The sequence below is a fragment of the Enhydra lutris genome, unplaced genomic scaffold (assembly GCF_002288905.1).
Source record: "Enhydra lutris kenyoni isolate GAN:26980312 unplaced genomic scaffold, ASM228890v2 scaffoldscaffold23, whole genome shotgun sequence".
NCBI classification, from domain to species: Eukaryota; Metazoa; Chordata; class Mammalia; order Carnivora; family Mustelidae; genus Enhydra; species Enhydra lutris.
This window is the reverse complement of record NW_019154107.1, coordinates 491,900-516,078: the sequence shown is the minus strand read 5'-3', so window position 1 is coordinate 516,078 and position 24,179 is coordinate 491,900. Positions and strand designations below refer to the sequence as shown.

At 37.0% G+C, this 24,179-nt stretch overlaps 1 protein-coding gene across 1 annotated transcript in view; it reads left to right on the top strand.

Annotated features, from left to right (window-relative positions):
* Positions 1 to 24,179, top strand: part of LOC111150512 (Scm polycomb group protein like 2) — a 72,331-nt gene that overhangs the window by 16,142 nt on the left and 32,010 nt on the right. Inside the window, exon 5 of the mRNA XM_022508000.1 lies at positions 7,541 to 7,784. Within this exon, the coding sequence (XP_022363708.1) occupies positions 7,541 to 7,784 (244 nt within the window). The remainder of the gene's footprint in view (positions 1 to 7,540; positions 7,785 to 24,179) is intronic.

Below are 24,179 nucleotides of genomic sequence, written 5' to 3'. Positions count from 1 at the left end.
GTTGTGTCCATATTCTTGTTTAAGTCATCTGTAGTATAGAGCTTTCTGGGTAAGTGTGAAGGCTACATTTTTAGAAGTAGAATTATTGGTTCAAAGGGAATATGTGCTTTAAGTGTTGATATATACTATTAAATTGCATCCCTAAAGGATGTTTCAAGCTATGCTCCACTATTATTGTATAGATGTTTCTATTTCCACACCTTCACTAGCATCGAGTATCATCCATCTTTAAAAATTTTATGTATCTTTTTTGGGGGGAACTGGGGTGGGTGGGGATGGTATCTCATTGCTCTCATTTACACTGAACCAATTACCAGTGAAACTGAGCTTTTGAAATGTGTTTAATGGCCTTTTATTTTTCTGTGAATTACTTGATTATAGCCTTTGCCTGTTTTTCTGTTGGATTTCTGTTCTTACTCATTGATTTGTGGATGCCCTTTCAGCCAAGCTTGAAACTTTGCCAAGAGCCATCTTAAATCACCACTCTTTCTTGACCCTGGCCTCTGAAAAGCCATTTAATTAGGAAGGCCCACCCACTTAGCTTCCTAATTATTTTTTTTCTTCTGTCTCTTTCTAACCTTACTACCATTGCCCCTTGTGCAGGCTTTCCTCTTGCCTGAACGGTTCAGCTAGCCTTATAACTGCCTCTAACCTTCACCCTTCCACACAACTGCCAGAAATATCTAATATAGGAGCCTTAACCACATCATTTCTTGCTTAAAACTCTTGAAGTTACCAGTTGCATTCAGGATGAAGTGTAAGTTTGTTACCTTTAAGGTTCTGTATGATCTGGATTATGGTGGCCACTCCTTGCTTTATATTTTATGTTTTAAATTGCTTCTGATAGCCTGTCAATACGATGTTCCTTTTTAGAGCTGGTTATCTCTGGTTAGGGCTAAGATTCTAGTTAGGCATTAAATCCTCCAATGTCTCTTCCCTAATTCTCCCTTTGTATTCTTATACTTCTTTAGCACCTTGTGCATATCTCAATCTTTATAGGAATTGGATTACATTATTATTTTCATTGTCTCTTCCTAGACTGTGAGTTCCTTTTGAACAGTTAACTGTCTTTGTATTCTCAGTGTCTCTCGTAGGTCCTGGTACATACTTGTTTGGTAAATGAAGAAAGATGTAGAATATAGGAAGATGAATACACATAGAGGGAGAGAATGGGTTTTGTTTTGGACATGTCAGCGTACCTCTGGGAAATTTGAGGAGGGATGACTACTAGCAGACTGTTGGAAGTAAAGTGTTTAGAACTTAAAAACAAGGTTTGGCTTGTGTACGTGGATATGGGAGTTTTTAGTTTAAATGGTAATGATGGAAGCCTTGAGAATGAATAAGCTAGTCCAGAGAGTATACCTAGGAGAAGAGGGGAGTGTCAAGGTTAGAACCTTGAGAAATACCCACTCAGCTTTATGATATATGAGTAGCTATATGAGGTAATTACTAAAGGTCATTTGAGAGGAAAGCTGATTCTTGACTATTTGGTGGATAGAAAGTTTATTGGTTACATTAGCAAGAACTAAAGACCAGGTGAAAAGTGTCCTCAGGTAGAGTTAAATCTGTAGTTGTGGGGACAGAATATCGATAGCCTTCATTCCTGATGGCTTCAGTTTACTTTGTGAAATAGAAAACTGACGAAGGCTGGAGGGAAGGATTCATACATAGATTGAATGTCTACTGTGTTCCAGCACTGTGATAGAGAACTTACTCTATGGTTGAGAAGAAAGTTAATAAAATAATAAACATATAATGAGGATACATAAAATTTGTCTTAAAGTGAATGGTAGATGGAACAGCAGCTATATGAGATGGGAAAAGGAATGGCCTAGAGAAAAGGATTGGCCTAATGTAAAAAATGATAATATTTTGGAGGGTTCAGCTAGGGATGAACACTAAATATATGGTACTACATGTAATAAACATGTGGGACTTTACTCCAGTAGTGTCAAGCAACTAAGTATAAATGGGTAAAGTGGTCGGCGATCTTTTTTTGTTTAAAGATTTTATTTATTTATTTATTTACTTACTTACTTACTTACTTAATTACTTGGAGCAGGAGCAGGGGGAGGGGCAGAGGGAGAGAGAGAATGTCAAGCAGACTCCATGCTCAGTGTGGAGCCTGTTACGGGTCTTCATCTCATGACTCTGAAATCATGACCTGAACCAAAATCAAGAGTCAGACACTTAACTGACTGAGACACCCAGGTGTCCCATGGTGATCTTGAATTAAGGTTTAGAGATAATAAAATGACAGTGGGATAAGTTGATTTTGGGTTGACATGATGTTCTGTAACCTGGATGTGGAAAAGTATTATAGAATGTTAGAGTGTTTGGTCCCCTTCACTTTTTTATCTCTATCAGTGGTTCTTAACCTGGAAAGGGGGTGATTTGCCCCCCATGAGACGTTTGGCAATATCTGGGGACATTTTTGTCCATTACAACTGAGTGTATGTGGGGTGCTCCTTACATCTAGTGGGTAGAGACCAGGGACATTGCTAAACATCCTACAATGCACAGAGCAGCTGCCACAACAGAATGTTCTAACTCCAAATGGCAATAGTGCCAAGGTTGAAAAACTCTGATCTGTATTAATTTCTTGGTGATCTCATCTAATTTCTGGCTTTAAATACAGTTTATGTGCAGATGACTTTCAAATCCATATTTCCAGTTCAGGCTTTGCTCCCAACTCAGACTTGAATATCCACTCAACAACCCCACTTGGATGTCCAACAGACATCTCAAACTTCTGCCTGTAGCCTTTCCCATCTAGAGGAGTGGCAACTGTTATTCCAATTGCTGGGGACAAAAACCTTGGTGATTATTTCTTGCACACACTACATCTAGTCCATAAGGAAATCCTATGGGCTTTACCTTCAAAATATATTGAAAATCCAACTACTTTTTAACATCTCCCTTGCTATCAGCTTGTACAAGTTGCCTTTATCTCTCACCTAGATTACTTCAGTAGCTTCCTCATTGACCTCTTTATTTGTAAGCTTACAGTTTGTAATCAACACAGTAACCAGAATATTCCTTTTAAAATATAAATGAAATTATATCACTTCTTTGCTCAAAATTGTACAGGGGCTCACCATTTTACTCAAAATAAAAGTCAGAGTCCTTATAGTGGCCTCCATGGTTCTACATACGACACCTCATTATCTCTCTAACTTTGTTTCCTCCTGCTCTCCCACTTGCATACTAAATTGTAGCCACACTCACTTCCTTGTCCTTTGAACATGTGGACACATCTCCTGCTTTAGGGACTTCGCGCTGGTTGTTCTCTCTGCCTGTAGGTAACTGTGTGGTTAGTAGTCACCTTTAGGGTTGTGCTCACATGTCATCTTCCGTATGAGGCTTGTTCTGATTACCCTATTTAAAGTATTTCTTTGTGGGGTGCCTGGGTGGCTCCGTCGGTTAAGCATCTGCCTTTGGCTCAGGTCATGATCCCGGGGTCCTGGGATGGAGTCCCTCATCAGGCTCCCTGCTGAACAGGGAGTCTGCTTCTCCCTCTCTCCACCCTTTCAACTCATGTGCTCCCCCTACCTTCTCTCTCTCTCAAATAAATAAAATCCTAAAAAAAAGTCTTTCTTTTTAAAATTTGTTTATTTATTATTATTTTAAAAGATCTTATTAGAGAGACAATGTGTGCCAGAGGGTAGAGTGGGGTGGGAAGGGCTGGCAAAGGGAGCCTTAAGCAGAACCTGCCATGAGCATGGAGTCCATCACAGGGCTTAATCTCACCATCTAAGTTGAAACCAAGAGTTCGCCCCGTTTAACCGACTGTGCCATCCAGGTGCCTCGCCCTGGTTTAAGTTTAACACAGCCCCTCCATACATTTTTCTCTGGATCTCCCTTACTCTGCTTTACTTTGTTTTTTTGCATAAGCACTTGTCATTTCTAACTTAGATAAATATGCTTATGTTACGGTGTTTCTCATCTTTCTCTTTACTAGCATGTGAATACCACAAGGGGGAGATATCTGTCTGTTTCTCTACTTAATGTTTATTAGGAGCCTTTAGTAGTGTTTGGCATTAGTAGGCATTTTGTACATATTTGTGAATAAATAAATGAAGTTTAAGGGACTAAAATTTTTGATGAGATCAAAGAAGTAGTTGATTAAAAAAGTAAGGAAGTAAAAGTTAAGGATAGAAGTCTGTGGTCAGAAGTAGACTCTGGGAATACAGCCATAAACAAAACAGTAAAAGAGCTCCTGTCCTTATGGAGCTTGCCTTCTAGCTGGGGAAATTCATAATTAAGCATGCAAAGTAAATAAAGTCTGTATTATGTTTGATGGTTGTACCTGCTAAGGAAAAGGGAGGGTGACATTTTAGATGGGTGGCCAGGAAGGTCTTGCTGAGAAGATGCCATTGGAATGAAGATCTGAAGAAAGGGAGAGAAGGAACCATGAGGTTACAGGGGTAAGAATATGGCGGCAATATGGCGGCAAAGGGGTAATGCAGATGATGCTCACACTAGCTTCAGAGTCTGTGGGATATGAGAAGAAATATCCTTTAAGGAGAACCGTATTGTATGTAGGTAGGCAAGGAGAGGGGTTAAAAGAGCATTCTTTACTACCTTCTAAGAAAGAATAATTTTTTTCTCACAGTGAAAAGAATGATCCCTTGTTTTTTTTAAGCTCTTGCTTTTATATATATATATATATATATATATATATATATATATAAGTTTATCTATCTATCTATCTATCTATCTGAGAGAGAACAAGAGAGGAGAGAGGTCAGCAGGAGAAGCAGACTCCCTGCCGAGCAGGGAGCCGGATGGATGTGGGACTCGATCCCAGGACTCCAGGATCATAACCTGAGCATAAGGCAGTTGCTTAACCAACTGAGCCACCGAGGCGCCCCCACCCCAATTTTTTTTTAAGTAAGCTCTCTGCTCAACGTTGGGCTGAACTCAGGGCCCCAAGACCAGGATTTGCATTCTCTACTGACTGAGCAAGCTAGGCACCCCTACAAATTATATCTTTGTGTTTAGGAAGTAATTCAAGAACTGGTGATGGCAAACCATATTCTTTAAAAACATTTTTAAAAGCAACTTTATATCATTACCTTTTGTGGACAGCAGAGGGAACCATTTTGCCAGTTATCTAAATCTGGAGGTAGCTTGTTTTTTGAGATAAAACCCTTTCATTTATTTATGAAAAAGGAGCAGTTCCTTTGATTTTTTAAAAATCAATATTGGTTTTCTTCCAGAGCTCTGTTAATATTTGTTTGTATGGCTATACTGATGTAAGTCACTTTGATAGCGTATTCATGAAATGTAGAAGAATTAATAAACAATATGAAAATCTTAGAGAATAAATTGCATTTTGTCCATAATCTTTTTTTTTTTTTTTTTAACCTGTCAGCTAATAGTGGCATTGATGACCCACTGTTGCATTTGGGTTCTCTTTTTAGATTATAGCTTGAATCTTAAAATTCTCTTTCCTGTTCATTCCTGTCTTAATTCTGTTTTGTAGCAGAAAATGTATATTGCCATTTGAATTTAGTTCGCTTTGCCACAGAAAGTCTTATTCTTATTTGGTTATATGATCGTGTAAGGCCCTAGGAACCTTATGTGTGCCTTGGATATTTCCTCCGTTCTGTGCACGTGCAGCACAAGTTTATCAACTGTCAAAGTTACGTTTTGTTAAATCCACCTCCCTTTTTTCCTTCCTTATGTAGTAACCGTTAGTTAACCTTTAGCCCCTTCATGAAGTGGCAGTAATTCTGCTTCTTAGTTACCAGCTACTTATTTATCAAATAACTTTGATCTTTGATCAAGCTGACTTTTGGGTGTTTTTTAAGAATCAAATCAAGATTATGTAATTAAAAGGACTTTGAAGACTTATAATTGAGGAACTTTAAGACTTCAAGGGTATAAAGGGTATCACTGGGAAAGTACAGGATGATGAGATGGGTTTAAAGGGGACATTTAAAAAGGGAATCAACCTACCAGATATATTTTTAAATTTTATCTTAGTGAAAGAATTAGTTTAAAGCTTGTTTACTGTTTTTCAGGTGATTACTTGGTTAATTCATTTTTTTAGAGAAAAGATCTTGCTGTTGAGTACTCTGTTGGAAATAATATGAATAAGATATATTTTCTTTTGAGAATCCCTTAGTCTCAGAGGAGTAAACACATTTCAAGAGTAGTTTTGCAATTGAAGGCAAGAGCACCTCCATTGAGGGGCTGTAGGAGTAGGCAGGAACTGGCCAGGGAAGCTTTAAAGAGACCAGGGGATCTGGGCTTTGAAGTGGATCAGTTGGAGTTGTCCAAGCAGGTGATGTGGTAGTATGTTCCAAGGAGTTGTCTGCCTTCGTTTAAAATCTAGCTCTGATACTTCTGGTATATTCATAGGCAATTGTGCATCAGTTTTATCATCTATAAAATGGGGATAATAATTGCATTGACTTTATAGGGTTGTTGTGAGAATTAAATATATACGAAAAACATTTAGAACAGTGCCTGGCATATACTAAATGATCGAAGGTTGACTTTTAATGTCGTTATCCTAGGGATTTAAGGGATAGAATTGGCAGGTCTTGGTTTCTGAATGTGATTGTTAAGGGAATAGGATGTGTCTAGCACAGTGGTTCTCAGCCTTGGATGCACATTAGGATAACCTGGGTAATTAAAATGTGCTGATGTCTGGGCCCCACTCCAGACCAATTCAATCAGTATCCTGGGGGTGTGGCCTCAAGTGTTTTGATGTTTAGTTGGGCTGACAACCCCTGGTCTAGGACTATTTCCAGTCTTTTGGCTTGGGTGACTGGGTCGATGATGGTGCTATTTGCTAGAATAAAAAGCAAATTGAAAGAAAAGGTGTTGCTTTTAACATAGCACTTAGGTTTTCTAAGAATCGGGTTAGCATTTGCATGCTTTAAATTTTTATAACTAAAGTATGCTTTTTAAATATTGGTTTCTGGATTGGATATCATAAATGACCCCAGATTATATGACTTTCATGTTCTTGTGTCTGCATTTTATACTTGGAGGTGTTTTTTTTTTCTTTCTTTTTTTTTTTTAAGATATTATCTGTTGCTGTTTATTCTCCTTGGACTTAGCAGCTTTCAACATACACTATAATTTATACATTTGTTAGGTTTGTTTGAGTCCCTCTTTCTACATTTCTTGTTGATTGCTTGTCTCTTTTTCCCCTACCCACACCCCAACCACTACCACCACCACCACTAGAAGGTAAGCTCCACCAGAGCAGGGATCTTTGTTATTTTTTTGTTCACTAATGAATCCTCAATTTCTGGTATATACTATATAACACATATTTCTTAGATGACTGAATGAATTACTATCAGTCTGGTTTTGTTTCCTTCCAGGTTCTCGGCTCTGCTCCAGAGTAAGTGACATGTAGAGCAGAGTTTCAGAGAGATCTCTGAGAAAAGTTTTCTTTCTGTATTTAATTGATAAACATGGAGTTTAATTTTTGATTGCTAAAAGTTGTGAGATAACAGTTGAGCAAATGCTTCTTATTACATCTTAACAAAAAACTTTTTTTTAAATGTTTTGGTAGGAACCACCAAAGCCACCTCTAAATAATTTTAAAGTGGGAATGAAACTTGAAGCTATAGACAAAAAGAACCCTTATCTGATCTGCCCTGCAACTATTGGAGATGTTAGAGGAGATGAAGTTTATATCACATTTGATGGCTGGAGTGGAGCTTTTGATTATTGGTGCAAGTACGATTGTCGAGATATTTTCCCAGTTGGGTGGTGTCGCCTGACAGGAGATGTATTACAACCACCAGGAACTCATGGTAAGATAATAAGTGACTACACACTCTTTTATTTTATTAAATTTAGTTCTAACTGCTTTTGGCATTGAGGTTAGGACTTTTGCTCAGCTGGAGCAGCAGACAGAACAGGAAGGGCACTGCTTAGGCTAGAGAACTGGAGGTAGAAGATGGGAAATGATTAGAATTTTTGAGAGCCAACTCAGCATCATAATCTGAATTGATAGTCCACATTGGAGAATATGGGCAAGCTACAAGTCACACTTGGGCCGTTGGCACCTTGCTACTGTAAGCATTTTGGGGTGCTTAGCTATCTTTATAGTTGATATTCAATTTAAAATTGCACATAGTATTCCATTGTTTATATCTCAATGGTAGTTTTTAAAGGGTAAGGCATAACAACTGTTATATACATATTTTGCGTAATTTTGGTCAGTTTTTTCACGTTAAACTGATACTTTGATAGTCTTAAGTAAAATCTACCTGTCTGCATGTGAAAATTTTATTTATTTATTTATTTATTTACTTATTTTGAAAAAAGATTATTTGAGAGAGAGAGAGAAAATGTGTGAGTGAGTTGGGGGAGGGGCAGAGGGAGAGACTCTCAAGGAGACTCTCTGCTGAGCACCGAGCCCAGCATGAGACTCGGTCTCATGACCCCGAGATCATGACCTGAGTTGAAGTAAAGAGTCAGACATTTAACCGACTGAGCCACCCAGGTGCCTATGTCACCGAAAATTTTAGACTATGGAAGATTAACATGTTGTTATAGTCGGTTGTTTAGCAGTTGTAATGCTGTGCTTCTTCCTAAATTGAATTCTATTATCATCTAGATACTTTCTTTCCGAAAAAAATCATCAAATATTGAGGTTCCTTAGGGACTCTTCCAAAAGCTTAGACATGCCTAACCTGGTCTTCTGTGATGGAATAAGTGCTGAGATTTAAGTGGGATCTAAGCATAGAACCTAATCATTGGCTTAAGTTAAAGATAAACTTACTAGTAGAATCAAATGTAAACATACTTAAAATTTATCCAACTAAAATTTATTTAGACCGGAAAAAAAGGTGAGTGTAGAAAATGTGTAAGTAATGTGTGTAGCATGAGAGCAATGGCTAGATAAAAGCATATAGTCATATTCTTGTAACTGCTGTTAGAATCTTTTTGGATTTGGGACTTTAACACATCCCATTATATTACAATACTACATACGATGTTGTCCTTCTTTTCAGGGACCTATTTTACCAGTTCCCTGCTGCCATAATTCTAGGAAGTAGATATTAATGGCTGATTTTTGTAAAATTTAATATGTTTCAGATCTTATGTATGTATGATACTAAGGCAGTCTCTGCCCTCAAGGAGTTTACCTTCTAGTCAAAGAAGGATAAATGGAAGAATAGGCTTTAAAAAAATATGTACATATGCAGAACTAGCAATGCAAAAATACAGATGTGTGCTAGATACGAAAGTGGCCCAAAGACATCCAGTTTTTTTAGGCTGGAGGGAAAAGTGGTTGGGTAAAGGAATGCTTAACAGAAAAACACATGATATGAGTATTAAGAAAGGAGGAGTTTGCCAGGCGGAATAGAGATACAGGTAGGGTGGACACATCACAAAGGTATAAAATCACACAGTTTACTCTGAAAATGAGGTGGTTCAGTTTGGAACATGGTGACTTTGGAATGCATGGCCAAGAATTCTGTTGTCTTCTACTATCTGGTCTCCCTTATTTTGTAGTAACACAGTTCAGCTGCCTAACATGAAGACTACTTTTACAGCCTCCCTAGCAGTTACATATATATGGCCTCGAGACTAAGTCCTGGCCAATGGGATAAAAGTAGAGCTAGTATGTTCTACTTATAGGAAGTATATTAGAGATGAATGTACCCTTCTGTCTTCCTTCTTTCTGCATCTGTCCTGCCGCTAGTTATGTGCTTGTTTTGGGTGGAGTTCCATCCTGAACCATGAAATGGGGACCATCTTCTAGGCATAGTGGAGTGGAAAGCAGAAAGGAGCCAAAATCCCTGAGACTTTTTGTGGAGCAGAATTTTCATACTGGCCTGTTCCAGACTGTTATTGAGAGAAATAAACTTCTGTGTTCTATGAGTAAACCACTATTCTTTTAGGTTTTTCTGTTACTGTTGGCTGAACTTAATCCTAACAAATTCAGGGTAACTTAGGACACCAGGTGAACATATCTGTTGGATAGCTGCACATACAGGTATGGAGTCCAAAAGAGATAGGTCTTAATTGACAAAGCAGGTTTGAGAGCCATCATGCTCATTCAAATAAATATCCTTTGTGTCAGGTAGGATTATAGGTGCTGTCTGGGGCAGGGGCCGATGGTAGACAGCTTACACATCCAACTGATAGCAGTAAGTGGGGGAAGTTTTGGGTGTGGCTTTAATTGTGCATGTGTAACAGAAATAGAAAAGGACCAAGGACAGAACCCTGTGGGTGAATATTTAAAACAATTTTCACACTTGAATCACTTTGGCGGGGTGGGAGGGGGAACTTACTCAAAGGCTGATGCCTTGGAACTCATACCCAGGAATCAGTGGGTCTGGACCGGGGCTCGGGTGTTTCCTCTGCACATGGTTTGAGGCCCAGACTTTGAGAAACACAAAAATAAGGGATGACTAGAAGATAGAAATCAATTCAGGACATTGAGAAAAAGTATACATAAATGTAGGAGAGTTAATAGGTTGGTTTCCCTAACAACAGGGGATGAGAGATTTTAAGAGGTATTCAACACTGTCAAGTACAGCATAAACGTCAAGAGGAGAGGAGAGCTCATTAGAGGCCTTAAGTAAAACCATGGTTGCTAGACTACTTTTGAAAAGCCAGATTTAGAGAGCTGAGTAAATAGATGCAGAGCACTTTTTAAAAAATGTGGTTTCGTGGATACTTTCTGAGATCTGCCTCCTCTGTCCTTTATCCCACTAGGCATTTCACCAGTTAAAGTGAAATTTAGGAACTTTACTTCAGTTTATATCCCTTTACCCTCCCTCATTCATAATAAAATTTTCTTATTTACATTCGTTGAGAATGAATTAATTAGATAGTGTTACAATTTTTGTTCAACAGCTAAACATAATTAGAAAATTCAGGAGAAGTAAAGTAGTATATTTACCCACATTTTTGCCATTTCAGTTCTTTCTTCCTGATTTTCAGATTCCTTTTTTTTTTTTTTAAATCATTTCCTTTCTGTTTCAGAGAACTTTTAGTCATTCTTCTATGGTAGGTCATCTGGCAACAAATTCTTAGTTTTCCATCATCCAAGAATGTCTTTATTTCCCCTTCATTCTTGAAGGATAGTTGCTGGATATAGAAGAATTCTGTGTTGAAAGTTCTTTTCTTTTTTTTTTTCCATTTTTTAAAATTTATTTTTTATAAACATATAATGTATTTTTATCCCCAGGGGTACAGGTCTGTGAATCGCCAGGTTTACACACTTCACAGCACTCACCATAGCACATACCCTCCCCAATGTCCATACCCCCACCCCCCTCTCCCAAACCCGCTCCCCCCAGCAACCCTCAGTTTGTTTTGTGAGATTAAGAGTCACTTATGGTTTGTCTCCCTCCCAATCCCATTTATTCTTCTCCTACCCCCTTAACCCCCCCATGTTGCATCTCCACTTCCTCATATCAGGGAGATCATATGATAGTTGTCTTTCTCCGATTGACTTATTTCGCTAAGCATGATACCCTCTAGTTCCATCCACGTCGTTGCAAATGGCAAGATTACATTTCTTTTGATGGCTGCATAGTATTCCATTGTGTATATATACCACATCTTCTTTATCCATTCGTCTGTTGATGGACATCTAGGTTCTTTCCATAGTTTGGCTATTGTGGACATTGCTGCTATAAACATTTGGGTGCACGTGCCCCTTCGGATCACTACGTTTGTATCTTTAGGGTATATACCCAGTAGTGCAATTGCTGGGTCATAGGGTAGTTCTATTTTCAACATTTCGAGGAACCTCCATGCTGTTTTCCAGAGTGGTTGCACCAGCTTGCATTCCCACCAACAGTGTAGGAGGGTTCCCCTCTCTCCGCATCCTCGCCAGCATCTGTCATTTCCTGACTTGTTAATTTTAGCCATTCTGACTGGTGTGAGGTGATATCTCATTGTGGTTTTGATTTGTATTTCCCTGATGCCGAGTGATGTGGAGCACTTTTTCATGTGTCTGTTGGCCATCTGGATGTCTTCTTTGCAGAATGTTCATGTCTTCTGCCCATTTCTTGATTGGATTATTTGTTCTTTGGGTGTTGAGTTTGCTAAGTTCTTTATAGATTTTGGACACTAGCCCTTTATCTGATATGTCATTTGCAAATATCTTCTCCCATTCTGTCAGTTGTCTTTTGGTTTTGTTAACTGTTTCCTTTGCTGTGCAAAAGCTTTTGATCTTGATGAAATCCCAATAGTTCATTTTTGCCCTTGCTTCCCTTGCCTTTGGTGATGTTCCTAGGAAGATGTTGCTGCGGCTGAGGTCGAAGAGGTTGCTGCCTGTGTTCTCCTCAAGGATTTTGATGGATTCCTTTCTCACATTGAGGTCCTTCATCCGTTTTGAACCTATTTTCATGTGTGGTGTAAGGAAATGGTCCAATTTCATTTTTCTGCATGTGGCTGTCCAATTTTCCCAATACCATTTATTGAAGAGACTGTCTTTTTTCCACTGGACATTCTTTCCTGCTTTGTTGAAGATTAGTTGACCATAGAGTTGAGGGTCTATTTCTGGGCTCTCTATTCTGTTCCATTGATCTATGTGTCTTTTTTTATGCCAGTACCATGCTGTCTTGATGATGACAGCTTTGTAATAGAGCTTGAAGTCTGGAATTGTGATGCCACCAACTTTGGCTTTCTTTTTCAATATTGCTTTGGCTATTCGAGGTCTTTTCTGGTTCCATATAAATTTTAGGATTATTTGTTCCATTTCTTTGAAAAAAATGGATGGTACTTTGATAGGAATTGCATTAAATGTGTAGATTGCTTTAGGTAGCATAGACATTTTCACAATATTTGTTCTTCCAATCCAGGAGCATGGAACATTTTTCCATTTCTTTGTGTCTTCCTCAATTTCTTTCATGAGTAGTTTATAGTTTTCTGAGTATAGATTGTTTGCCTCTTTGGTTAGGTTTATTCCTAGGTATCTTATAGTTTTGGGTGCAATTGTAAATGGGACTGACTCCTAAATTTCTATTTCTTCTGTCTTGTTGTTGGTGTAGAGAAATGCAACTGATTTCTGTGCATTGATTTTATATCCTGACACTTTACTGAATTCCTGTACAAGTTCTAGCAGTTTTGGAGTGGAGTCTTTTGGGTTTTCCACATATAGTATCATAGCATCTGTGAAGAGTGATAGTTTGACTTCTTCTTTGCCAATTTGGATGCCTTTAATTTCCTTTTGTTGTCTGATTGCTGAGACTAGGACTTCTAGTACTATGTTGAGTAGCGTTGGTGATAATGGACATCCCTGCCGTGTTCCTGACCTTAGCGGAAAAGCTGAAAGTTCTTTTCTTTAAGCCGTTGAAAAATGTAGTGTAACTTCCTTCTGGCTTCTGGGGTTTCTGCTGAGAGGTTTGATGTTACTCGAATTGTTTTTCCTCTGTAGGTTCCATTATGATTATAAGTTTGTTTTTGCACTAGTTCTTCTGGTGTTTACTTTATGCTTTATCTATTTTTGTGTCTACGTTATCAGGTATGTACAAATTTTGAACTGCTGTAGTGTCCTGGTCAGTTGAATCTTCTGTAGTAACCCTCTTTATGGTGACTCTTTTTTTTTTAACCTTAGAATCTGCTTTATCTTATATTAATGTAGCTATACCAGCTTATGTTTGGTTGGTGTTCTTGGTCTCTCTGTTTCTAATGTTCAACATTTATCTAGTCTTATCTAAAAAGATTCATTTCTTGTAAATAGTTGGATTTTGATTTTTTGGCTAGTCAGCCAGTCTGTCTTTTAACTGGAGCTTTTAAACTACTTATATTTATTGTGATTACAGACATATTTGGTTTTCAGTATGCCACCTTATTTTGAGGCTTCTATTTGTCTTGCCTTTTCTATGTTTTATTTTCCTTTCTTATCCTTTTTGGGTTATTTTTTCTTATTCCATTTTCTCCTCTTCTTGTTTGGAAGTTATACGTTATATTTTCTGTTCTTTTAATACTCTAAAAATTTTAACATGCTGGGGCACATGGGTGGCTCAGTGGGTTAAGCCTCTGCCTTCGGCTCAGGTCATGATCTCAGGGTCCTGGGATCAAGCTCCACATTGAGCTTTCTGCTCAGCGGGGAGCCTGCTTCCCCTTCTCCCTCTGCCTGCCTCTCTGCCTACTTGCGATCTCTCTCTTTGTGTCAAATAAATAAAATCTTTTAAAAAAGAAAAAGTCCAGGGCGCCTGGGTGGCTCAGTGGGTTAAGCCGCTGCCTTTGGCTCAGGTCATGATCTCAGGGTCCTGGGATCGAGTCCCGCATCGGGCTCTTTGCTCAGCAGGGAGCCTGCTTCCCTCTCTCCCTCTCCGCCTGCCTCTTTGTCTACTTGTGATCTCTCTCTGTCAAATAAATAAATAAAATCTTTAAAAAAAAAAAAAAAAGTCCACAAAAAAAAAATTTTAACATGCTTTCTTGACTTAATGGAATTCTGTAATTGATCAATGTCTTTATTCTGTACTAAGATAATAAAAGGAAATTAGAACACTGTACCTATTTATCCCCTTCACATTCATGTTGTTATTGTTGTATATTTTATTTTATTTATTTATTTTGAAGTGTGGGAGGGGGAGTGGGAGAGAGAGAATCTTAAGTAGGCTCCATGCCCAACGCAGAGCCCAACGCAGGGCTCGATCTTACCTGAGATCATGACCTGAGCCAAAATCAAGAGTTGGACACCCAACCATCTAAGCCACACAGGCACTCAACTGTTGTATATTTTAATTAATTATATAGGAAACCTATTAACTATTATTATTATTCATATAGTCAGTATTTGTTGAGATTTACCAACATATTCAACATATTCTTCCCTGTTTATTCCTTCTTAGCATCTCAACCCTTTCATCTGGGATTAATTCTCTTCTCTCTGGGATAGATCCTTCAGATTTTTCTTTAGTGGGTGGTCTGCTAGTGGCATGCCTTCTCAGTTTACATTCATCTGAATATGTCATTATTTCCACTCCTCCCTTGAAAGACATTTTCTCTGGGTGTTTAGCTCTAGATTGACAGACATTTTCTTTCAGTACATTGCAGATATTGTTCTTTTACCTTTTGGTTTCCATTGCTATTGAGAAATTCAACTGTCAGTCTAATTATTTTTCCTGTGACTCATCTGTTATTTTTTTTCTCTAGCTACTTTGATATTTTCACATCATCTTTGGTGTTTTTCAGTTTTACTCTGATACTTCTAGGTATAGGTTTTGTTGAATCTTGATATCTTGGCAGAACCACATATATACAAATGATGATTTGTTTATTTTTATGTATGAAAAACTTTAAATGTTTTATATTACATTTTAACTATTTTATCATCATTAAGAATTTCAAACAGCACAAATAATTTGACATTTTAAAGCATTTCTCATGCCTGTTTATGAATACAAATAATACAAACTATGTGTAAGTAGAATTTGGAAGTGTTAGAGTAGAAACAAAGATGTGCTTGCTGTTGCCACATTCAGTTTTGTAAAGATTCACAGAAGTCCTCAGAAGAATCTTGGGATTCTGGGAAAAGTATGGTTAAAGATTGTTAATTGATACTCACCCAAAGATATTTCATAAATGATTCATTTTTATTTTTTTCCAAGCATTGCTTATTCATTACATTCATTACATAGATTAATAGGGTTATTGCTGTTCTTACTACATGAGGTGAAATACTCTTTGAGTAGAGAAAACATTTACTTTGGTCAATAATCATTCATTAAGTGATAGCTATAATATAAAAATATTGTTTCTTAGATGTAATGTGATATATTCTAAAATCATATTACTTTAAAATTATTTTTCATTATTTTAGTATAACAGTTTTTCTCTAATAGAAAAAAAGTAATAAATGCTCAAAGTGAAGAATTGAGGAAAGCATGCAGAGATAACTATGACAAATAGTTTGATTTGTATTTGGCTTCATACTTCTTTTTCTTCTTTTTGTCTTATACGTATAGCTTTAGAACACACATGGCCAAGTCAATAGAGAAATGTTGAAATGAGTTGTGGTATAGTTATTCTTTTTTTTTTTTAAGATTTTATTTATTTATTTGACAGAGAGAGAGATCACAAGTAGGCAGAGAGGCAGGCAGAGAGAGGGAGAAGCAGGCTTCCCGCCGAGCAGAGAGCCCGATGCGGGGCTTGATCCCAGGACCTTGGGATCATGACCCGAGCCAAAGGCAGAGGCTCAACCCGCTGAGCCACCCAGGTTCCCCCAGTATAGTTATTCTTTAGAATAATATAGAACCATTTAGAAGAATGAGAGGATTCCTGTTTACTAAGAAAGCTTTCCAAGATGTGTTAAGTGAAAAAAGCAACCCCTCAAAATACATACGATGTAATACCATTAAGTCAAAACAAATATGTATTTCTATATGTAACTGTAGATGTATGTATATTCTACATAGAGAAGATCTGAAAGGCTATATATCAAATCGGTAGTAGCAATTATATCTGGAAAGGGGTGTTGAGTGGTAAAGGGAACTTTTGCTTTTATTTACCTGTGGCTTCTTTAAAAAAGTTTTTAAATTTTTAGTTAATTTATTTTTTAAAGATTTTATTATTTATTTGTCAGAGAGCGAGAGAGAGAGAGAGAGAGAGAGAGAAAGCAAGCACAAGCAGGGGAGTGGCCGGCAGAGGGAGAAGCAGGCTCCTCGATGAGCAAGGAGCCTGATGTGGGAGTTGATCCCAGGACTCTGGGATCATGACTTGAGCCAAAGGCAGATGCTTAATGACTGAGCCACCCAGGCATCCCTGTGGCCTTTTTTTTTTTTTTTTAAACAAGAACGTGCTGTAGGTTACATTTGTACTTTAAAATTACTTTTATTTTGAAAATGGGTTATTCTGCATATACTGGTTTTTTACCTACTTTTTCATGATACAATGTGATTGTGTTCCCATGTAAAATATATCCCTACAAAATTATATTTCTGTGTTGTATTACATCATATGGGTGTACCATAACTTAGCCAAACTTCTTTTTTGTTTGACATAGATGATATGATGAATATATCTTTGCATATCTCTGTTTCCATAGAATAAGTTTGCTGGGTTAGGGGATATGTTTGTTAGGTTGACAAATACCCATTTCCATTCCTGTTAGAGGTGTGTGAAAGTGGTTTTTTTCCTTCTCTGGCCATCTTTGGGCATTATCTTATTATTGCTAATTTAAAAAATGTGTTTAAGGGATGCTTGGGTGGCACAGTCAGTTAAGCATCTGTCTTTGGCTCAGATCATGATCCCAGGGTCCTGGGATAGAGTCTGCATTGGGCTCTTTGCTCTCTGGGGAACCTGCTTCTCTCTGCCTGCTGCTCCCCTTGCTTATGTGTGCTCTTTCTCTCTCTCTGACAAATAAAATCTTTAAAAAAATGTTTTTAAAATTTTCATTTCTTAAATTGTTAGGTTTGATCTTTTTTTTTCCATGTGTCCCTTGGCCTTTAATATCTCTTTATAATATTCCTATGAATTACATTTCCCCCTTTTTTCTTATCGTTTCCTTTCTTGTTGATTTGTTTTGAGTGCTTCATTTATTGCACATAGCAATAAATGTCAAAAAGTAAAAAAAAAATAAGTTAATCATTTGCTTTTTTTCAAATTACAGTATAGTTAACATAAAGTGTTATATTGGTTTTAGGTGTATAATATAGTGATCCAATAAATCTGTACATTATTCAGTGCTTATCATGATAGGTGTACTCTTTTCTAATTTATTTTTTTATTTTAAAGATTTTATTTGTTTGAGAGAAACAAAACATGAGGGGGGAGGAGCAGAGGGAGAGGGACAAACTGCCTTCCTACTGAGTGAGGAGCCTGATGCGGGGCTCGATCCCAGGACCCTGGGACCATGACCCGAGCCAAAGGCAGAGGCTTTAACCCACTGAGCCACCCAGGCCCCCCTCAGTCATTTGCTTTTTAATGTTATGTATGGTCTTTAAAAATGTGCAGAAATATTAATTTTATTGACTTGAATATTATATAGTATAAGGGTCTAAAATAAGGTTCTTAGCTAAATAATTTCAAAAGGCACACAAATAATGGTTAATGAATTGAATTTAATAAATTTTTAAAAATCTGTATTGTTTTTGTCCATTTTGAATATTTCTTTTTTTTTCCATTTTGAATATTTCTTAAACACACTGGAAATGTTTGGTGTTCAATGTTTATATAACTGCTTTTCCAGCATTTTTTACGGATATAACACTTAAAGCTTTTTCAAATACTTAATGACTAAATATAATTCACTTGCATAGCTTCTTAAAGAAATGTAATGAGGCATCCATGAATGCCACTTGATTTGACTTTACATTAAAAAAAAAACTACTTATTAAAGCTTGACTGGCTTTTTTGTTTTTCAAGAATAGTAGTAAAGTTTATTACACTTTAAAACTTAGGCTGTCGATTTTTTTTTCTCCCTGTGTTAACACTTCTATAATCAGAAACAGCCAAGTTCTTTTTATGCTTATCATTGGTAGAAAAATTCACTGGGAAACTTAACTTAGGTAGAAAATTCAGCAAGCTATGTGTCTTTTTTTCCTCCTGTTTATTTAGGTTTTCCTTTCTTGGCCCTTGTTATGACCCTACAATCTTTCAAAGCCCTTCACCTCTGGTTGGTGCTGTCACTGCTCATCAGATTTATTCTGGAGACCTGTATAGGATATCTGGTGAGAAAGAGGAAAGAAGTATGTGTGCTACTATGTCCTTGACAACTTAAAGAAGGCTGAGTCAAGTAAACTAAAACAAGGCCCATTGTAGATTTTTTTCTTCTTGAAGAATTTATCTGATCTTGCTGTTTTCTGTTTCAACTTGTTCCCTACCTCCTTTGTATTTTATATCTTTGTTCTCTCTGAAAAAATGATAGAAATTTAAGAATGCTCTCTAAGCTCTTGATTTTTTCTCACATTGCCCTTGTTTTGTCTCTGGCACATATAGTTACAGGATTTATAGCCAGTCATCTCATTAAAGTCCACATATTAAATACATGAAAGAGCAATACCTGGAATCCAGCAACTTAGAATCAGAACTGGAATTACCATTATTTTAAAGGTGATGTGTGGGTTTTTAAAAAATTTAATATTTAAATTTTTCCTTTATTTGGGAATGCTTCTAGACAAATAGATTACTATTTTGTTTCTTTAATTTTATTTATAAACACAAGAAATGTAGGTTTCTAGTCTTGAGAAATTAGAAATAGAAATACTCAGAAGCAGAGGATTCTTTTTTTTTTTTTTTTTTTAGATTTTATTTATTTAAGAGAGAGCATGGGGGGTGAGGGTGGGGGTGGGGAACCAGAGGGAGAGGGACAACCCTGCTCCCTACAAACCCCCTGTGGAGCTCGAACCCCCTTTGGAGCTCTGAGATCATGACCTGAGCCAAAGGCAGATGCTTAACTGACCGAGCCACTGAGGTGCTCCCAGAAGCAGAGGATTCTTAGAAAAATTTGCCCTAATATTAACTTTTTTCTCATATTGTGGGATATTCAAAGTTGTTGTTTAGGGCGTCTGGGTGACTCAGTGGGTTAAGCCTCTGCCTTCGGCTCAGGTCATGATTTCAGGGTCCTGGGATCGAGACCCACATGGGGCTCTCTGCTCGGCAGGGAGTCAGCTTCCCCCTCTGTTTCTGCCTCTCTGCCTACTTGTGATCTCTCTGTGCCAAATAAATAAATAAAATCTTAAAAAAAAAAGTTTTGTTTATAAATTGCTATGTTGTAAACCATTCTACCTGGCTTTAGAGGTACTTAAATACTTTTAAAGTTAACTATGTAAATTGAAGTTACATAATTCCTAAAATTAATGAATTAGTTTTATTTAACTTAGCTTCATGCATCACTGATTATAAATTAATGACCTACATTGGTGCGAAGTGTCATCTTGTAGCCTAATTTTTTAAGCAATTGTGACCACACAGACCAGGAAGGAGGGCAGCAAACTTCCAGATGCTTTGAGTATAAAGTTGCAGGATCCCAAGGGTTTAGAGGAATTCCTCTGGTCCAAAGGGAACTGTGGAGGAGGGGAAAACCTAGAATCAAGAAGCATTCCTGTCTAGTGGTACTATAGCCCATCAGTGACTATCTTAACTAATTTCTTGATAAAATCCTTCAACTACTGGGTTTCCTGCCCCCCATCTCTCACAGAAAAAGCTTTAATTTCTAGGTGGAACTCAGAGGTAACGTGGCATTTCTTTCACAACTTTGTAAAACACTTTAGATGATGTTTGATAAAACTGGCATATTAGATTTTCTTTGTTGGTAATTGAGACAAAATTTGTGTGAATAGGAACTTTCTTCTGAAGATTCAAGTGAGATGTTTCAAACAGATTTTTAAATCTTGGGCACTGTTAGCTGCTGCTTTGAATGTGGGTTTATTTTGTGGTGTGTGTGTGTGTGTGTGTGGTGTATATATATGGCTTAGGGTTTTTTTTATTAAAATTTTAGGGGTGTGGGTTTTAAAATCTAAAATTTCTCTTTCGATCTTTTTAAAAATTGAAACTAGTCATTTTACATGGTGGCCGTATTTCGTAAAGTCCTTCCTATGGAGCATTTTCCTATCGTACCGTTTTAAAGTTAGTCTTTTGAGAAGCATTTCAAAGCTTCCATTGAACAAACAAGTGCTGTATTCCCCACCCCCACCTCATTCTCATTTTTTTTTTAAGAAACAAAAGAAATTATGGCTGCTTTTGCTTTTAGTGCAGATGTGCATAGAGTTGTATGTGGTTTCTGTAACTTGGGCTTCACCTTTCTCTAAGTTTTAAAATTAAGATTTTATAGTTTTTAAGACGTATCTTTACCAACTTTTCCTCTCTTTTTATAGGATTGTTATATTTAGTAAAAACCACATAAAATTGCATTTTTCCTTTATGTTATAGTGGGCCAAAAGTAACAAGAGATACAAATAATTAAGGCTGTAAAAAGTTCAAGGGATGTCAATCCCACTGGCTTCTGAATGAACACTTAAGCATTTGTTTAGATTTTTGCCCTTAAAGTAGCTTATGGTAAAATACAGACTAATATACTTAGTTTATTTAGTATTCTTCTTGTTTGGTATAAATGAAATAGAAATGCTATCAACCCAAATTACTTACTCAAAAGCCATGAAATTTAAAACAGCTGATATTTTCTTTTTGGTACTAACAGCTTGGAACAAATGTTTTGCTTGTGCAAATGAGATGGCTATTGTGATGCAAAAAAGTATCTTGGAGAAAAAAGAAACCCAGCAATTGTCCTTTCTCTGTTTCGAGTATTTCAGCTAAATTATATTGCAATAATTGCAAGCAGAGCCTGGAGCTTCTTTCTTGTTTCTGTTCTGTGATATATTTTAACAAATTCTCTTGAGACTTTTGAAACGTCTTGATTTTTAGGACATGTAGTCCAACGGGGATAACTTTGTCTACAGACGCAATGGGTTAGCAGTTAGATTTTGCATGTCTTCTCATTTCTTTCCAGATTCTCTGACCCAGGGTAACCTTTGGTTCTTCTCTGAAGGCAGGAGTGAAGGGAGTTTGAGTAGGTGACTGATGATCACTGTCCATACAGCCCACAGACAATATGGGAATTACTTTAACAGTCTTCTTAGTCCCTCCTCCCACACCTCCTCCCCTTAAACCAACAAATGCAAATAGCTTCAGCCCCATTTGCTAGAAATCCAGGCTTGCTCTGGCAACATGGGCTTTGTTGTTAACTCGCTTTCTCCAGAAAGGCAGTTTTATTTCTGGTAAAGGAGAAAGGCTATCAAGCGGAACCCAAGATACCTTAATGGTAAATCTAGCAACAGCTCGTTCCTCTGGAATATTTCTAAAGGTAGGAATTACCCCAAAAGTTTCTTTATATTGTAGTTAAAGTATGGTTAAGGAAATTCATTGTCTGCTTTGTTAGCTTTTGTATACTAAATATTCCAAATTATCTCAAAAAAATTCTTTTTTGTTCTAAATATTAATTTTTGAAATTATTAGTACTATTATTTGATCAGTCATTTCTAAAAACTGTTATATAGGACAAGAGAAAAGTTAGTCTTTGGTTATTTCTAGCATAAAAATGGTTTAAAATAAAAAGGAACAACCCTATTGTAAGTCAAACTTGATGATTTAAATCTCCAGTTTGTGATGAGGAGCATTGTCAAGTATTTTTCTATAACCTTGAGGAATATGACATGATTTTTCACTAGTGTTATATGAGACTTATTAGAAGTATTTTTATGATACAGAAATGTAGATAACATTTTGCTAATTAAATATTGTGTCAATACATTTAATATATTTTGTGGAAATTATAGCAGTGACTGCTATGATTTTTTTTTTTAACAGTATAATGGAAGTCACTCTAGAGAAGTAGTTTGGTAAGAAAAAAGATGCTATGATTTAAAAATTGAGTGGCTTTTAAAAGCTCAGAATTGTTAGATGAGTTGTGAATTGGCCCCAAACAACTGAAGTTGCTTCTTTTCATGTGAACTTTCTTCTGAAACTATTAAAGGTTTTGGAAATTGTCATCTTCTTTAATGTCATTGTGACCAAAACCTTGGTTTCTTTTGAAGTTAACAGATAGGAGTAGAGATTGTGAAATATAATGGTCTTCATGGGAAGCACCCCCCATGAAGCTGTAGGGAGTAGTTCACAAAGCATCTGTGATCAGCAAGTATTGTTAGAAGAACACTCTTAAAACCCTTCTAAATTTTAACTGTGATTTCTAGCTGCTTCTTGCCTTTTAAAAATTTCCTTTCTAGGCTGAATACTTACATAATTACATAACAGGTTAGGAGAACCTTATAAATGCCAGTAAATTAGATTTTATTTTAATTTAGCATGTATGCCAAGAAAAAAGGCAGTGTCATTTAGGTACGGAGATAAGTAACTTTGACTGGACTTTTGTATTTTGTTTAAGGTAGCAAGCTATACTTTGACCTTTTAATTGCATTTGGGGTATTTTTCCCAATAGCATTTTTATAAGTTTTCAATAACCTTTGATTGAGTATTCTATGCAGTATTCTAGATTGAGTATTCTATGCAGATTAAGATATATTTTGTAAGGTGTACGAAGTTTTTCTTCTCTCTTCTTGAATCTGTTTGTCTTAGATCTCCAAGCCCTGTATTTAAACGGGGGAGACAAGAGCAAATCAAAGCTACAAAGCCTCTCAGTATATTGGTATATTGGTTTTGGTTCAGTTATCCAGATGTAATTTTTAAAAGCTCCTAGAAAAGACATAGCAGCATTTCCAAAATGGGGATGCTCTGTCAGACCCCCAAAACAAACTCTTTTAAATGAGATCTCTACTTTTGTGAGTGAGTGGTTTGTTTTTTATATGTGGGAATTACCTTTTATTGTATGTTTAAAGCATTTTTATTTTTAAAAAAGATTTATTTATTTATTAGAGAGAGAGAGAGCGTGAGCATGAGCAGCAGGGGAGGAGCAGAGGGAGAGGGAGAAGCAGACTCCCTGATGAGCAGGGAGCCGGATGTGGGGCTCCATCCTAGGACCCTGAAATCATGACCCGAGGCAAAGGCAGACGCTTAACCAACTAAGCCATCAAGGTGCCCCTAAAGCATTTTTTAATACTGTAAAACTGTGGCTCTTGGTCTTTTTTTTTTTTTTAAGATTTTATTTATTTATTTGACAGACAGAGATCACAAGAAGGCAGAGAGGCAGGCAGAGAGAGAGGAGGAAGCAGGCTCCCTGCTGAGCAGAGAGCCTGATGCGGGGCTCGATCCCAGGACCCTGGGATCATGACCTGAGCCGAAGGCAGAGGCTTTAACCCACTGAGCCACTCAGGTGCCCCTGGCTCTTGGTTTTGAGAGGGAAACCTACTTGGGTCACCACCAAAACTCAGAAAGGACAATGGAGGAGCCAAGGCAACAGGATTGGGCTTGTTCACACTATTGGATGCCAGCCATGCCAACTAAACCATCTCTTTTTGGTAAATGAGCAAGGAACTGGATAGAACATTCAAGTTAGAATAGGTCCAACAGCGGTTAAAATATGAAAAGACAGTGCCATTGTCGTTAAAACTGGGGACAGCTACCACTAAAAATTAGAGACCTTTTTTTTTCCTTTGTAACTTTTCCAGTGTTTGCCATCCTTTTTCCATGTAATGATTCGTTGTAAAACAAACTCTGAAAATGAAATGGTAGGGAGGGTCTCAAAAAGAACTTTTACACTTGTTTTAGGCATAATAGAAAGTGAGAAAAGTGAAAAGTATCTTAGAGGTCTTTAAGTAATGATAAAAGGAAGAGTGATA